Source organism: Xyrauchen texanus, chromosome 35 (assembly GCF_025860055.1).
Source record: "Xyrauchen texanus isolate HMW12.3.18 chromosome 35, RBS_HiC_50CHRs, whole genome shotgun sequence".
NCBI lineage: Eukaryota > Metazoa > Chordata > Actinopteri > Cypriniformes > Catostomidae > Xyrauchen > Xyrauchen texanus.
Window position 1 is genome coordinate 8333702 of NC_068310.1, and position 18311 is coordinate 8352012.

The 18311-nt window shown below is 39.5% G+C and overlaps 1 protein-coding gene across 1 annotated transcript; it reads left to right on the forward strand.

Annotated features, from left to right (window-relative positions):
* Positions 1 to 12765: 12765 nt before the first annotated feature.
* On the forward strand, positions 12766 to 18311 carry LOC127629317 (transcription factor Spi-B). Its single transcript, XM_052106480.1, has 6 exons — positions 12766 to 12880; positions 13137 to 13157; positions 14850 to 15000; positions 15710 to 15837; positions 15932 to 16076; positions 17610 to 18311. The coding sequence occupies exons 2-6, from the start codon at positions 13137 to 13139 to the stop codon at positions 17924 to 17926; spliced, it is 762 nt and encodes a 253-aa protein (XP_051962440.1). The 5' UTR covers positions 12766 to 12880; the 3' UTR covers positions 17927 to 18311.

Sequence of the window (18311 nt, forward strand, 5' to 3'; positions counted from 1 at the left end):
TGACAACATTTGTCGTTTCATAACAAAGCTTGCGAGTATGTGTGCAAACTTCTATCTCGGTCTGGTGTGTGTGTGATATTCCACGCCTCACACCCTGGATCTGTTTTGATCTCTACAGTTTCAAACTAGACCTACAAAAGGCACTGGAAGGCTTTCTCCCCTATCTTATCTTTCCCACTTGTGAAAACATGATTTACATTTGTGGATGTTCTTCTGAACTACAGATTAAATAAACTTTGTTTGTCTAGAGAGGTTTATTACCTTTGGAGAGCCGCTGGGAAAGTTGTGTCCCGTGGGATTACTTTACTGGTTGTGTAGGGCTTTGTAGGCTATTCATTGACCACCATTTCTAGTTCTAAATCATTTCTGGATAAGGGGTGATATGTAGCTCTTTACTAACTGCATTCTTACATTTAGCAGGAATAAATCAATACTCTTTTATGATGGGTCCAAGCTATATTGTCTTTTATATGTTTTAAATCAGCAGAAGTGCCATAATGCTGTACTAATAAACAGCACTATCTTGAAATGGGAAGAGTTTTTCCCTGAACTATTGTGGATATTTGTTGAACTGTTTTGAAGCATTTGCAGAATATGTTCCGGTGCTCCTGATGGCCTGTCAGTCCCTTCTGGGGACTATCGTGCTTTGGAACACGATAGTCCACCGTTAGCGGAGCAGAAACTGACAAAAATAACTGCGCCTGGCCATATTGTGCTTAAAATTACTCAAAGCTAACTTCTTGCTAATAGAACTGTTATACATATGTAATATTACAATCCCAAATGTGCTGTGGAAAAAGACTGATCATTTGACAACAGTAGGTGGAAAGTTCTGCTGGAGAAATTGGTCTGTGTTTACTAAAATTTGAATCACCACCCCCAGTGGCCGAAGCTTGAATTGTTGTTGAGGTGAAATGTCCACAGGACGAGTTGTATTTTGAGATATAAATAATGGAATACAGTCAACAGGTATGCATATTTTATTAACCATTCATCCTAACATAAACCATCACCCTAAACCATCTGTAGAGATTTTTTTTATTGCAGAGCAAATGATGCAACCTCCGAATCGCTCTCACCATCATTTATGTGAACACAATTAATTCCTGGTTCCCACAGGACCAGAATCCATGGTTCGAAAGTTACTCATGCGATGTGCTATCATTAGCACTAGAGGGAAATGTGTTCACATTTGAATTGATTATTTCAAGGCACATGAACTTTCAGAAGCAACATATTGATTTCACGTGTGATCATGTTGGTTCTACTGAACAGCAACACGGATGTTGTTCATGTGATATCTCTCAAAGGGATAGTTCACCCAAAAATGAAAATTCTCTCATCATTTATCCCTCATGCCATCCCAGATGTGTATGACATTCGTCTACAGAACACAAATTGAGATTTTTAGAAGAATATTTCAGTTCTGTATGAATAGAGGCCAAAACTCAGAAGGTCCAAAAAGCACATAAAGTCAGCATAAAGGTAATCCATCAGAATCCAGTGGTTAAATCTATATCTTCAAAATTTATGTGATAGGTGTGGTTGAGAAACAGATCAAAATATAAGTTAAATTTTCACTGTAAATCTCCAATTCCACTTTCTAATTCTGGTGTGGACGTTACTTTCACTTTCACTACTAGTCATGGCTGTACAAAGGTGGAGATTTAAAGTATAAAGGACTAAAATATTGATCTGTTTCTCACCACACCTATCACATTGCTTCTGAAGGCATGGATTTAACCACTTGAGTCATATGGATTACTTTTATGCTGCCTCTATGTCCTTTTTAGAACTTCAAATTTATGGTCACCATTCACTTGCATTGTGTGGACCTACAGAGCTAAGACATTCTTCTACAAATCTTAATTTGTGGGTGAAATATACCTTTAAAAGTCAATATCACATGTTGATCTTTTTATCTCTTGAAAACTAGATTGTGGCTGGTCAATTGCACCATCCAGCAGTCGTATATTTCTAAATAATGACTGCACATCCGGGGATAAATTGTCAGACTTGTCAACTGGGAATTGCATGTCATCTTTCCTACTTCTTATTTTCCTACTCGTGTCACTCTGCCATCTCTAAAAGTAAGCTAATAAAATTATTTCAGCTTAAATCAAGTACTTACATTTGAATGTGCTAGAACTAAACTGATGAAGGCAGACACATTTTAATATGCGATTTGCTGTTGTATTAATATCTGAAAGCGGTTTTTCAAAACACTTTCTTTTTAATGCAGTTTCCAGGAGGGTAAAGGCTGGATATTAGGTTTTGTAGATTGATTGATTAATTAAAGTACATCCGTTCACAAAATGTAATCCATATATTCAGTTGTTACAATAATAATATCATCCAAGCTCATGATTTTTTCTGTGATATCCTGGCAGCAGGGCCATAGATAATGGAGTGATAGGTGGTAATGATTCTAGGGGCTCAAAGGTCCAGGGTGGCCCACAACAAATATTAAACTATATTTCTTTATATGAAAGGGCTGTAGCAGAAAATTCCCTGCTACAGCCCTGCATGGCAGACATACAATTGCACTGACAAGCGTTTGTTATTTCATGTTTTTTTATTTTATTGTGAACACACAGGCCAATTCACATTTATGCCAGGTGATATACATCGGCCCAACAGCATATGATAATTCTTAGTGTAAATGAAACAGTTAATCTTTGTACAAATATGTTATCTCTTAATATAAAACATATATATAACCTGAATTATAATTTCAGTTCATTTATGCTTAGCTTTGTTTGTTCAGTGATTTAATCTGTCCATAACATCATGCCTGTGGGTCTTTGGGGGGAATTCCCAGCAAACCTCTTCGTAGCTGATTTGCTTATAGTTTGCTACATGTGAATACGGTTAGGGATTCTTTTTAAACTGTAAACTGTAAACTGGGCGGCACTGACAATGATTAAATTAGTCATTACCGGACTGCCAAGACCTGTGATGCACCACCCATCCCATTAAATTTGAATGTATATGTATATTTACATTAGTTAATGCAAAATGAACTAACATGAACTAACAATGAACAATTGGTTTATCAATTAACATCAACCAAGATTAATAACTGCTGTTAAAATGATTGTACATTATTTAATAATTTTAACAAATGGAATGTTACGGTAAAGTGTTACCATAAAAAAGTAATGGATAATATAATAAAATAATTTTAGATACTAAAACATAATATGATATATAATTAAAGAAATGGTGAATCTGAGGAAAACAACGTTCAGATGTGTGTGCATATTTGCTTCTACATTTTATTTGAAAGAAAAGTTCTTAATTTCTTACAATTATTACATCATTGCTAAATCCCACGGTATGCCACTGTGTCTCATTGTAACTATTAATAGAAACCTGCAGTTATTTTTGGAAACATTTTCCTCATTCCTGTCAAGGTTAGTAGCATTTTGATTATAGTCCAAATATCAGAGTTCCCGGTAAAACAACCTAAAACAACACACATCAAATTATGTAAAAATGTATTTTAGTATAATTGTATTTGGCTAAAATGTTTAATATTATTTTCTATTTCAGAGAGAATTCATTTTCATTTCACAAATGCACTTTCCAGAAGGGTGTAAATAAGGAAATCAGGTTTTATGGATTAATTAACTGATTGATGTGTATTCGCTCACTAATTTTTTTCAGTTTATTCTTTGCTATAATCATCAGCTCAAGCTTATGTCTAAGTGATAAACATAAAATGTATGATCCTACCTAAAACACAGCACATAAATATAACTTAAATCATAAATTGAATTAAAGATCAATTCTTAGGTCTACCATGTGCCTTTGTTTACTATTGTACAGCTCATGTCTGTCACTTTGCATTATTTATGCATGAATTACAAATAAAATGATGAAATATTCACATGATAAGAATCTGCTCTCTCACGTTTCTGAAAACTACACATGCAGCTGTCACTCTCTTTATCTTTTTTTTTTTGTTTGTTTATTTTTTCATCTCTCACCGTCACTAATCAGCAACAGGTGCACTTCTCCTCTCAAAACACAACCGCCAGATATTTCTTGAGCCAGGGGTTTTTCCAAACAAGCTCAACTGGTTTACATCATCAATCTTGTAGAACTAGTTGCCTCTTTAATGTTGTTTAATGCAGAAAAAAAGGCTCTTTCTTTTCTTGACTAGTCTTTAAGAATAAGTGCCAATGTGCCCGCTTAAAAACTGGCAGAGGTTACAGAGGTGTTGTAGAATCCAAGTGTTTTGGGCAACGTAGTCATCTCAAAACTATCTAATGTTCATCCAGTTCACACAACAGCATTCCAAAAATCCAGTTCCACACCTAACTAGGTTGCTAAGAGTCAAAACAAAACAAAATACTTTGCAAAAAAAAAAAAAAAATCTATAAATTGACACACTTATACCTCGAGGCCATATTTCAGCTGGCAGATATTTTATCCAAATCGTAGTATGCACTGCATACTGGTCATTAGTTTGTAAAACATAAAACAAACTTGATGGCAGGCACAATTGACTTGACTTGACTTGAATTGGGAAAGTCACACAGTAAATTCCCATGTAGTGCCAGAAGCTCAGCATTCAGTCTGCCATATTTGGCTGTGTCTTTTACACCAATTAGAGACCCAGATAATAAACTGATACAGAACCCATAAAATATCCGCAAGCAAACAGGTAAATAGTTGTGGGATTCTCACAGGAAAAATGTTGCAAAGGGATTTCAAAGGCATGATTACAGAGTAAACACCCGTTCAGGACAGTTTGATAACTCGTTGGAGGTTAAGGAGAATTTGAGTGATATGATAACTTCATAAAAAGTGCCATATTCCAGATGGCACATTTTATCCGACTAAGTAACACAAATCAGCCAGATGTATTTTCCCAGCTGTCAAAGAATACACAGCATTTTCATCACTAATCACTTCTCACGACTAACAGTTTAAAGCCATGTCATTATTTTGAATGTGATGTCATAAAGTTCAACAACTCAAAAATTCCCCCTTCGTGTTTTTCATTTTTTCATAAAAAATAGCAGATGCCTGTTAGGGTGAAGTTAGAGCATTGACCTTTTAACTCAATGTTGTTACACGTCAAAGAGCAGAAGATTTGACTAGAGATATACAGTACATCCCACAAAGAGATCTGTTGTTTTATTTTATCATAACTTAAGTGGAACATACTGTGCTGTTTTACCTTGTCCTTGTTTTTATTTTTTTATTTTTTTATCTTTTCTCTCTTTTTGTCATTATACAAAGACTTTATTCACTAGAACATATTTGAAGAAATAAAGAAAAATATCTTAGCTCAGTAAGTCCATAAAATGCAAGTGAATGGAAATTTCTCTTTTGAGTCTCCAAAAATCTTCTAAAGCGTCTTCTAAAGCGACAAGATCACTTTTGGTGTGAAAAAGCTACATTTGTAAGTGTTTTTTTAACCCTAAATCATTGCTTCCAGTCTGCAGCAGTATGTGCCCATGATGTAATCACATTGGCGTGTGAGACACGTGAGATCTGAGGCACGTGTGACACACATGAAAGAGCAGTGCTGTTTACAAGTGAGTAGGAGGAATGCTGTAAAGAAGCTTTTCCCCTTCTGTCGCTCTCTCCACGTTGTGTCGGAGAAGCGACACTAGGGGTCTGTCTTGAGGGGGGCCACCTCTGATCTATGAAAAAAGGCCAATGAGAGTTGGCAGCCAGTATTTGCATGTCCCGCCCCCGGACATACGGGTATTTAAGCGGCGCAAATACGGGAGTTCATTCAGAAAATTTCTTCGGAGCCGATGGTCTGTCTGCAGTTTGCTGCGAGTTACACCCCACTAAAGTTCCTGTTTCCTCTGACGATCTGCATGCTGTTGGATCTTGAAGGCGCACAACAGCGGCTTTCTCCTTCGCATTGCACGTCGTGCATTGTTGCCCCTGAGCGCTTCGACAGCGCAGACACACACACATACTGTGTATTAAAAGAGTTATATACAAGATGCCCTTCCGCCCCTGTGTTGTTCCTGGATGCGGTAGAGTGCTCTCCGCTTCAGACGGCCACAGGTGCTGTCTCGTGTGTTTGGGCCGTGATCACACCGAGGCGGCGTTTGTGGATGGCTCATGTTCTCACTGCGAGAACATGACCATGACCACGTTGCGGTCGCGGCTTGCTTTCAACAGAGAGCAAGCCACCCCAGCTGCACCCCGCATTGCTCCTTCTTCCCACGGGATTGAGGACGATGCGGTTGGCGCTGGGGGCGATTTGGAGGCGGCAGCGGGTGCAGCTTCGCCTGGTAGCCCCTGCGAACCTCCCGTTCCCCGACACGCTTGCTGGTCCCCGTCTACGCTCGCGGTGATAGCGGCTCGCCTCACGGCCCGGCTGTCTATCCTCCCAAGCCCGAAGCAGATGAGCGTGTGATGGAGAGTGTGATGTCTGATGCCGAGGACTCCCCTGGACTGCCGCCTTCGGGCCAGCAGGCCCAGGCTGAGGCCGACGCTCAGATGTCTGACATGCTTTCCCGGGCCGCCGTGAGCGTGGGGTTGGATTGGAACCCTCCATCCTCCCCACAGCTTTCACGGTTGGATGACTGGTTCCTGGGGGCAGCGCGCCGTTCGCGGCCACGCATCCCCCCCCCGTTTTTCCCGGAGGTGCATGACGAGCTGACGTCTACGTGGAGAGCCCCACTCTCCGCTCGTCTAGGTGCCACCCGCTCCACTCTCACCACCCTCGACGGCGGAGAGCACCACGGATACGGGGCGATTCCCCAGGTCGATAGGGCAGTTGCGTACCATCTATGCCCCGGTAGCCCTACCTCCTGCGTGGCTGCCCCGTACTCCCATCCAAGCCCTGTAGGACAACATCCTCGCTCAACGCGAAGGCCTACAGTGCGGCTGGACGCGCTGCCTCAGCCCTGCATGCGATGGCCCTCCTGCAAGTCCACCAGGCCAAAGCACTCAGAAACATGCACGGGGGTGGACATGATCCTGATGTGCTGCAAGAACTGCGCTCAGCGACCGACCTCGCCCTGAGAGCGACGAAGGCCACAGTGCAGGCACTCGGACAGGCGATGGCCACCCTAGTGGTCCAGGAACGCCATCTCTGGCTCAATCTGGTCGAGATGCGTGAGGCCGACAAGAACCGCTTCCTAGACGCACCTGTCTCCCAGATTGGCCTTTTCGGCGACACCGTCGAGGACTTCGGCCAACAGTTCTCCGCGGTGAAGAAGCAGACGGAGGCCATCTCTCACATCATGCCCCGCCGCACACCTGCCGCTACGGGCCCTGCCCCATCTGCCCGCCGAGGGTGTCCCCCTGCGAAGAAACCAGCTCCTGCTCCGCCTCAACCCGGGCCCAGCTCTCAGCCCCAGCGTCGAGCACCCCGCAGGCGGCGCACGCCCCCTGTCTCACGAACCCCCTCTAGGACCCAGAAGGCTCCCAAGCGTTCCTGAGACAGCCGACCCAGAGCCCAAGACGTTAGCTCCAGAGGTGGTAAGACCGCTCCGTCCCCCGGTGGAGGGCCGGGAGGAGAATCCTTTGTTTTTTCATTTGCCCACATTCTCAATAAAAGAGCTATTTCCTTTGCCTCTGGGTCACCTGGCCTGCAAATGCCGTTCTCACGGCAATCTGCTTTCAGATTACGACAGTCCCGGTACACCGGACACGGCGATCCTGCCTTCCACCTGCCTACGACTGCCCCCCGGCCGGCCGGTTCAGACGAGTCCAGAGGACGCCAGCAGACCTCCTCCTCAGTCACAAACCTGCCTCCTGCCGGGTGCGCGGAGCAAGATAAGTGCTTTGAGTCTATTCTCAGCACCCCAGCTTCAGGCCGCAACGAAGCCGCCCGACGCTGCATTACCTGTTCCGCCCCGCTGCGAGGCACCGCCGGGTACGTCCAAAATACTCGTCCCTTTGGTGCCCCTAGCGCAGAGCGGGGAAGCGTGGTTTTCGCTTCCCAACGCATCACGCTGGCTGCACCGGACCATTCGACTCGGTTACGCAATTCAGTTTGCCCGGCTCCCGCCCCCCTTCAGGGGCGTACGCTTTTCCGCAGTACACGGCGAGCATGCCAGTTCCCTGCGCACGGAAATCGCGACCCTCTTAGCCAAGGGCGCGGTAGAGCCTGTCCCTCCAACCGAAATGAGGAAGGGTTTCTACAGCCCTTACTTCATTGTACCCAAGAAAGGTGGCGGCTTACGACCAATCCTGGACCTGCGAGTTTTCAATCGGGCCTTGTTAAAACTCCTGTTCAAAATGCTCACGCAGAGAAATATTCTGGCTGGCGTTCAGCATCTAGATTGGTTCGCAGCGGTAGACCTGAAGGACGCGTACTTCCACGTCTCAATTCTGCCACGACACCGACCCTTCTTACGGTTCGCGTTCGACGGCCAGGCGTTTCAGTACAAAGTCCTCCCCTTCGGCCTGTCTCTGTCCCCTCGCATCTTCACGAAGGTCACAGAGGCGGCTCTTGCCCCGCTACGAGTAGCCGGCATTCGCATTCTCAACTACCTCGACGACTGGCTTATCCTAGCACACTCTCGAGAGATACTATGCACACACAGAGACCAGGTACTCCGGCACCTCAGCCGCTTGGGGTTCAGGTCAACTGGGAAAAGAGCAAGCTCACTCCGGTTCAGAGCATCTCTTTTCTCGGGTTGGAGTTAGACTCAGTCTCAATGATAGCACGTCTCACGAGCGAGCGTGCTCAGTCAGTGCTGGATTGCCTCGCTTCCTTCAAGCCAGGCACAGTTGTCCCTCTAAAACTTTTCCAGAGGCTCCTGGGGCATATGGCATCCTCCACGGCGGTCGCGCATATGAGACAACTCCAGCACTGGCTCCAGACTCGAGTCCCGAGACAAGCATGGCACCACAGCACGCATCGGGTAAGGATCACCCCCGCCTGCCTCAAAACACTCCGACCCTGGACAGACCTCTGCTTTTTACGGGCAGGAGTGCCCCTGCAGCAGGTGTCCCGACGCGTTCTGGTCACAACCGATGCCTCCCGGGCCTCTGTATCGCCAGTTCACGTACACGGTTCAGCACATGGCAAGATTGGAATGGGTCCCCTAGTGTCGCTTCTCCGACACAACGTGGAGAGAGCGACAGCAGGGGAACGTTTGGTTACGTATGTAACCTCTGTTCCCCGAGGGAGGGAACGACACGTTGTGTCTTTCCTCCGCCATGTCGCTGAACCGAGCCACTGTTGTGGCCGGACCATTTCCGGCTCCTCAGAAAAATCCTGAATGAACTCCCGTATTTGCGCTGCTTAAATACCCGTATGTCTGGGGGCAGGACATGCAAATACTGACTGCCAACTCTCTTTGGCCTTTTTTCATAGATCAGAGGTGGATATCGGCGCTCAAGAGAGACCCCTAGTGTCACTTCTCCGACACAACGTGTCGTTCCCTCCCTCGGGGGAACGGAGGTTACATACGTAACCAAACGATTTTATTTTAGATTTGATCTGCATTTATCTGTTTCTTTACTCACAATGCTTCATTTTTATGCTCATCCTGGATTTCTCAACCAAGAGGAGAACGTAAGATTACGTCCGAATCATGGCAACGGTAATACGTCGCACAAGAGACCGCTTAAACTCCGACCTCTTGTGAAGCTTTCAGGAAGAGTTGGATTATAGTTAAAAAGTACTTAAATATTTATGTTTTTCACACTTAAAGTGATCATAATGCTTTATATATATATAAAGAAATTGTGAAACTAAGGAAAACAACATGCAAATATGTGTGTGTATTTGCTAATAAATTGTTAATTTCTCACATTACATCATTGCTGATTCCCAAGTATGCCACTGTGTCTCTTTTCTTGTAACTTATAATTATAGCCTGCAGTTATTTTTAGAAAAAAAAATTTGAAGGTCATTGCATTTTTGCATCAATTAAAATGCGTTCACTTTTCCTTGTCTCAGAGACACAGGTTCTGGTCCCTTGGAAACCAGGAATTAATCGCATTCACAAAAATAGTAGAGAAAGTTATTCGGAAATAAAATTTTCACCCAAAAATTCTATATTTATTCCACTTATTCTTAGCTTTAGGGTTGGGATTTGGTTAAGAAGTATGGTTAAAACAAATATGCATTTATGTTACATAATTTACAATTATAAATACAACTTGCTTTTGCCGCTAATCTGCGGACATTTCACCTGAACAACACTTCCATCTTTGTCCACTTGAAGCAGTGGTTTAAGTGTCAGTAAACACAGACCAATTTCAGTAGCAAAAGTGTCGGCCTACTGTTGCCAAATTAACAAAGTGATCAGTCTGGATCAACATATACATGCAGTATCACTGTTGTACATATATTGAAAAAATAGTAATGGCTAAAGACATATTAGGCACTGTTATGTGCCTAATCATTGCTTTAATAAAATAATAATTGTAATAAAATTATAATATATCAAAATTCATTAAAATGTTATTTTACAAAGAAAATTCATTAAGTGCCATTCGTTTGTTAGAAAATAGAGTCCCTAACATGTAAACTAAGTGGAATCTTGGCATGGTCATGATTTCAAGCTTGATAATACTTTCTTGATAATACATGCTAGGTGTAATCAACCTTGAGATCATGATCACCAAGAGACTGTTGATGTCAAGATTTATTGTGAAAAAGGAGTTACATTCTCACCCAAACCCAATTGTATCACTACAGAAGACATGGATTAAACCACTGGACTGTTATGGATTACCTTTATGCTGCTTTTTGTAGCTTGAAAGTTTGTAATAATGTACACTCAGCTGGTTGTTATCTGAAAATAAACCTGACGAGGTTATCAGGCAATGTATCATCCTGAAGGAATTTAGTTTGTGGTAACAACTGGCTAACTGTACATTATCCTGCTTATTACATATAATTGTATTTCATTGGTTGTACTGGATTTTAAAATCTCTGTGGCCTTAAGATTCTTTTCTTTCTTACTTTCTACTTTTATTACTTCATCACTGTATTCGAGGTTGAACAAACAATTCTCTGTTAAGTTTTACAGGCTCTCATAATTTAATTTCTCCACAGAGAGACATGCTTTTAAATGATAGTACTGTGTACAAAAGCTATAGTTAACAAGAATCATTTTATTGCTGACAGAATTACTTTTGGAAACAGCAAGGTTGATCTGTTTATTACTGGTGCTTACGTGCTCATATTTAGAGTTTTTCAAAATGGCATACCCTAAGTTTTAAACATAAGAGCAGCTTGTCCCACACCTTTTATCCTCATCTTTGAAGGAGGAGCCCAGGACATTTTGGAAATTGGTAAGATAATGGATGTGTTTAATTTTAGTTTAATGATAGAATGCCTGAAAACAGCTATTATAGAATTAGCTTGTGTTGAGCATGAGCTTGCACTAAACCTGTTCCTCATTTCACTTTCCAAACCTTTTCTCTCTTCCACAGAGGTGTAGATTCCTCTGTATTGCATTGAGTTCTGGACAGGGACTTTCTCATCTCTACATCAGCAATGCTTTATGTCACAAAATAGCTATTACACCACAGGCTGATTTTCTTGTGTTGCATATTTTTAAGTTTGCGTAATGTGTGCAGTATGTACAGTAGATTTACATGTTTTTTAGGTGACGTACAGTAAATAATCAAATATAGTTATACGATTTTGTGTGAAAGAACTTTATCTGGACTAATGTTAGAGTCATGAGAGACCTATAGCCAGGGCCGACATAAAATATTTTTTAGGGGGTGGACCCCTAATTAGTAGGCTATAGAGGACCTCAATGAAAACCCTGCTAATAGTTATTTTACATATGGTCAGTAGACACATCCAATAAAAAAATCAGACCCAAAATAATCACCCATGTCACAATGTTCATATACCCTGAATTCGTCCTTATACTGCCGAATTACTGACAAGCGATGTCCCATTTTTGCCCTTTTCACTCTGGAGCTACTGGACAAATAGTTTATGTTCCAATGGAAACCAGGAAGTAATTGCGTCCATGTAAACAATGATGAGTTTGATTCAAAGGTTGCATTTCTGCTCTAAAATAAAAATTTTGCTCCAGTGATGGTGAGGTTTAGGGTTGGTTAGGGCGTATGATGTTGTATTACACAATTTACAACCAAAAACAAAAATTTACATTTGGTGCCACCCTGTGGATATTTCACAAGGAAACTCATATAGTAACAATAATTAACAATTATTGTGTTATGTATTGTGTTGTCATATCTTTATAGAAATGATCACCCTGTTGTTCTGAAAATCGTATGCAGTGGTGTTTGCTACGCAAGCATCGCTCATTCTTAAAGTTAGGGATAGCTGCTAATGATTAAACTTCAGCTAATAAAGTGCTAAAGCAATCAGTCTGACCACATAGCAATCACTCAGAACACCCTCAACCATACAGAAAAAAATATGTTAAATAAATGAGTTATGATCGGTATCTTAGCATAACAACATAAAAATAATTTCAACAGCAGGATTTAGACAGTCAGAGAAGAGTACAATTGTCTGGATATGTGTTAAACATTAATTACCTGAAAAATCGAAGTGACAGTTACATGTAAAATCCTGTCGATTAGGACACAACACAGACCAAATGCCCGTAAGGCTTTGAGACAGACAGCACAAAGGGGAGTGGTCCTTTGGCCTACCCATACCGTTAAACCCAGCTGAATGTTTGATGGATAGAGATTTGCATTTGGATGATGAAAGGCTGGCAAAATTAGTATTTGCCAGTTGAAGGGAGGGGGAGGGAGGGGAAAAAAAGAGAGAGTTTGAAGGATATAAAAGGGACAGATCAAGCAACAGGTGTGAACTTCAGGTGATGCACTGCTCCACCATCCCATTCCCTCTCTTCCATACTCTTGTTCAGCACGAACATTCCAGACTCTTATACACTAGTGATCCATTTAAATCCGTCTTAGGCATTGGAACTACAAGGTAAATGAAAATTCAAACATGTTATTCAAACGTCTATTGTGTTTAGTTTTAATTTTTTTATTTTATGTATTTATGGTTTTAGGTTTAAGACTTGTGTTACACTTGTGTGACATATCAAATTCCAGAAAAGTTTGTAATCAAACTGCATTCCTTTCTTTCTATGTAGTGACAAAGTGACATCAGAGTTGTTGTTTTTTTTCTCATTTTCTGTGTTTTGTACTCATGTGCTGTATTTTTATTTTTTTAATTTTTTCAGATGTTGGCAACCCTTGAAAATGTGAGTATTATTTTTTCATATATTTTTGTTTGACTGTAAAGAATATCATTGTGAAAGCAAAAGTAAAAAAGCAGGCATTAAAAGAAAGTTCTTACAAAAAACAGTGTGGGTAATAATTAATATTCCAGCTCTGTGGAATCTTCTTATTCGGAACATTTACATGGATTTTTTGTGATTGAAAGACAACACCTCATATATTGATAATTATTAACTAATTTTATTGAAACTTATGTCACCATAACAAGCAGTCTGAACAATAGATATTAAAATATTCAATAAATATTATTCAAAACATACTATAGTATTATACAGTAGTATACTATTAGAGTAAAAATTTACTTAAATATTTTTATTTTTCTCACCCACACCTATTATATTGCTTCTGAAAATTTGGATTTAACCACTAGAGTCATATGGGTTACTTTATTGTTTCCTTTATGTGCTTTTTATTATACTATAGTATTATAGTATACTATTACATTTACTTTACTCAAATGCATGATGTACTACTGTATGTATAGTGGCCCCAAAAAGTATTTGGAAGCTTAAACCACATTTTAAAATGCAAAGAAAAAAAAATGCAATGGTTTGCTTGAAAATTGTGCATGATTTATCTGTCATTAAAATAAATGTCATTAATTTGATCATTTGGAATCTCATGGAATGAAACTCATACATTTTCATTTAAGTGCTCATATACTGTACTGTACTCTACTGTAAACTTGCTTGTGTGTACAGTACTGTATATGTAGTAACTGTGCACTACTTTGTCTGTCAAAATAGATGGATAATATTACTAGTGAAACTGTTTACTCACACTCACAATGCAAATACGTCTGCTGCTTTATTTAGCCATCAAACATGATTTCACTTTCAGCATTCATTGAGCCAGAGGGAGATTTACACATTCTCTTGAATATTAACATTTAGGCAAATTGTTATAACCTCAAGCATGGCATGTTCATTGTCTTAGTCTTATCTATGGACATTTTCTTATTTTCTTAGTGTAAACATCCCTGTTGAGCAATTGTAACCTTGCTCCTTACTTATGACTGCATAATAACTGCATTATTTAAAAAAAGATATATTAAAAATATTTTAAATTGCATTTACATTCTTCAGATTCAAGTGAATATTTGTATTGAATTTTGTTGACTAGTAATTTTTTTACTTTTTTAATAGACGAATGTAACTCAAGTAAATGAGAAACATAATTGTATCAATGAATCTATAGATAATACAGTGCATCATATGTAGGAATGCACCGATATAGACATTTGTGGTCTAAGGCCAATATGACTGATAAACTATATAATGGCCGGCATTATAAATCTATATTTTTTGTCTGTTTTTTTTATTATTATTTTTTACATTATTTTTAAAACGGCTTCAATCTTGAATAGTTCATAATACAAGTAAAATCGCATACCAAAGCATTTTAATTTATGATACAAAGGACAGATAACAGTTTAGCAGCCTACTTGTAAAAGCTGACATAAAAGAGTTTAGAATTTTTGTTCAAATTTGAATTTTAAATTCGGTTCAAATTTGAAATGTATCTAATTATCTAAAATAAGTTAATTAGAAAAAAATTCTTAATATTATTTTATTTGTCTGTACTGTGTCTAATTCTATGTTCCCCAAGATTAATTGACATATGCTTCCATATATTTTCAAATACCCCATAAACAGATTAAATACTTTCAAGACCTGTGCCCCAGAGAGCTATCATCAGGAAATGTGGACCTTGACGTCATTGAGGAGTACCTGCAGGAGCACTTAGTGGAGGTGATGTCAGGATCATGTGTCCAGAGGAGAAGTGAAGAGGAGTACAGTATAGCAGGTGTGTTACAGTAACTACAGTTATTTTATATAATCAAAACTACAGCACTGGTCACCATAAGAGACTACTTAGGAAAGGATCACTTCTCCTTTTTTAATGTAATGCACAAGCACTATCAGTTTTGTAAGGTATTGTAATTTCCTCTTAGACAAATTTATATGTGTCCAATACGTGGATTCCATTCCTCAGATATAAAATGTTTTGTTTGATTCAGGGGAAACTGTACAAATGGTGGAAAATTGTTAATTCAAAAAAAGTTTAAGCGTGTAATTTCTATAACACTAGCATCGTAAAATGGAACTGCAAAATAATTACTTTCTTAAAACAAGTTTTCCAAACACTTTCCCCATCTGCCATTGGCTGACCAAAAGGTAGTTCCACTTCAAACTCACGTCATAGGTTCGAGCCAGTGTCATTATCTCGGGATGCTCAAACAAAAAATATTTTTTATAATGTAACATTAGCCGCAGTGTTTATACTTTTGAAAAAAATCAACCTAAAAATGGCTAATTTGGTTGTCTATGCATATAAAGCTAGGACAATTCACTAGGAAAATTACAAATTTCACATTTAAACCACATAGTAATAATAATAATAATATCACCACATAACCAGAAATAACCAATTTCATATAGTCTGTACAGTCTGTGTGTTGATTGTAGTGAGTAACATACTGTATGTAATAATACCGTTTGATGTGTTTCAATAGAGAACAGCTGGTCTGGTCGCTATGCATATGAGTGGCATTATGGTGGAATATCAGGTACAGATGAGTCACATGAACAACAGCCACTGCAGCAACAGACGTGGCTCTTTCAGTTCAGTCCCAATGAATGGGTAAGTTACAGAGCAAAAGGACTGTAGTTTTGGTTACTGTATGGTCTTTGTGCAGTTACAAGACCTGTGCTCGGTTGTTATGTATATGTTGTAGGGACACGGTCAGTATGACAGGAACCAGTGCAGTGATTCAGACTCCCTGTCCACCAGCTCTGGTAGCCATGAATTTTCACCATCTCCCGCCTCAGACAGGAAGGGACAGATTGTGTGTGATTCCTTGGCCCTGGCACCATTTTCAGGTAAGACACAGCATTGTTTGTCCCAGTGAATGCTAATGTACCTGGAGAGAGCTTTATGTTATTGGCAGTTGCTCAGATTGCACTTGCAGCCCTAGAAATATGCAACCTATGCTGCTTGTCAAGAATGTTATATTGTCAGAATACACAACTACTTGAATGGCCGTCAATGGAGAAACATGCATTTTGGTTGTAGAGTTCAACTAGAAACCTTGACCCTAGTAAGTCCAGTTTCATTTGGACATTGGAAAGGCTGATGCATTTTTGTGAATCAGCCTGCTCAGATAGTTAGGGGGGAATTCACTGAGAATGACCTGCGCCTGGGAAAAACCCTAGTTATTTGCATGCACTGTCTGTGGTGGTTTAGCGCCCAGTTCACTAAATTAATATGAATTATGCTGATCAGACAATGGTGCATAGGTGCCTACAAAATTCCTGCTAAATGGGTGAAAAAGTGTGCTGATATGATATTAGCATGATCTAATTTGTTTTGTGAATGAAGTGCAATCTATAATAAGCCTAATCTACATAGTGAATTCGCCCCTTAGTTTGATAAAAAAAAATATTTACAGAGAGTTGCTCAAAAGTGTCTCTCACGTGGCAATTTATATTTCATTTTAGTAGTACAACAAATCTTTAAAGTAGGCTACTATTGTCTACCTCTATTTTTAATTAGTTTAAATAGATTTTGTCAAATGGTGTGTTGTTTATTGTTCCAAAATCCCATTGGCTATTTTTGAATTATTATTTTATTTATATTTGTTTGTGTGTGTGAAAGCAGGAAAATTCTCACCAGTGTCATTTCCAGCACATCTGAAATTCTGTATTGTGTTTAATAGAATTATGTAGTGGAACTGAGGCTGCTGGGAATTACATTACATTTTTTATTTGTTTTTAATTACCAACCTCTTTGTCTTGCTAAGGCAAATTTCATAGTTACAAATGTTTGATTGCTAAATACACATAATTTGTAAAAAAAAAAAAAAAAGAAAATGTTTTGTATAATTTGGCAAAATTACAGCTTAATTGAAAATGTGGCACAATAAACAATTCTGCTCACAAGTGATTTTACCTTGATTTTTCTTAGTTTTCTGCAAACTTCTCAGAATTTATTCACTGACACTTTTTTTTCAAATTCATTTACGAGTACACTAACTTTTGGAGAAAGATTTAATTTATTAGGAGCAAATGTGTTTGGTGTGGTGGACGAATCTGTACAGTGGAACGGTCTACATTTTCTAAAAAGTTATAGTTCGTAGTTCAACACTAAAGGTTTGGACAAGGCTAAAACAGAAAAATCTCTACATACAAGGCATTTGAAAAGGTCCAAAAAATAAATGATGAAGACCTGGTGAAAAGTTTCCAAATCAGTTTTAATGTAACCTCTATGTAACAAATAGAAAAAAAGTTTAAATCTGTTAGTTTCATAAAAGAAAATCATGCCCTGGGACAAAAAAGTGCTCAATGTTGAAGAAACATCCACATAGATCCTACTTTCAGTTTTTTTTTAATTAATAAAACATTGTCATTTCTCAGGTAAAAGGAAAGAACGTCTGTTTCAGTTCTTATATGAGATGCTACAGACACCAGATATGCGGAGCTGCATTTGGTGGGTCCAGTCCAGCAACGGCACGTTCCAGTTCTCCTCCCAGAACAAGGAGAAGCTGGCAGAAATGTGGGGCAGGCGCAAGGGAAACCGCAAGACCATGACATACCAGAAAATGGCACGAGCTTTACGAAACTACTCACGAACTGGAGAAATCTGCAAAGTGAAGCGTAAACTCACCTATCAATTTACTGAGAGAACACTGAGAGGGCTTCAGAACAACTCTCAAAGATTTGTGGCTAGTTAATGTGGCGTCCATCCAAGTCAGTTTCTCTTAACTGGGAAAGTGTAAACGAATACTGAGTATTTTATTGAGGTTGGTTTTGCCTCTCTAACATGTTGTAATTTGGGCATATGCACACTGATTATCAAATTGTATTTGGCAATTGGGGCTTAATTAAAAAAAGATGTAATTGTGAATAATGCAGAATCTTAATTAGTTCATGTCTGAAATGGCACATGAAGGAGCTGAAGGTGATCTTTGATATATTTAAATCTGAGGATTGTTGAGCTTTACACTACTACGTTATATGTAGTTTTGAATCTGTTTTGTGTTTCTTGTTGTTTTGATCAAATAAGTGCCAATTTTTGTAATTCAAATACACCCAATGTGCCTGAATAAAACTGACAGT

What these genes read in the sequence shown, in the direction of transcription:
- LOC127629317 (XM_052106480.1), top strand. Translation starts at nt 13,137, where the DNA reads ATGTTGGCAACCCTTGAAAAT. An exon ending in TGTTGGCAACCCTTGAAAAT is followed by an intron (nt 13,158 to 14,849) that starts GTGAGTATTATT and finishes CCCCATAAACAG; the next exon opens with ATTAAATACTTTCAAGACCT. An exon ending in AGTTCAGTCCCAATGAATGG is followed by an intron (nt 15,838 to 15,931) that starts GTAAGTTACAGA and finishes TATATGTTGTAG; the next exon opens with GGACACGGTCAGTATGACAG.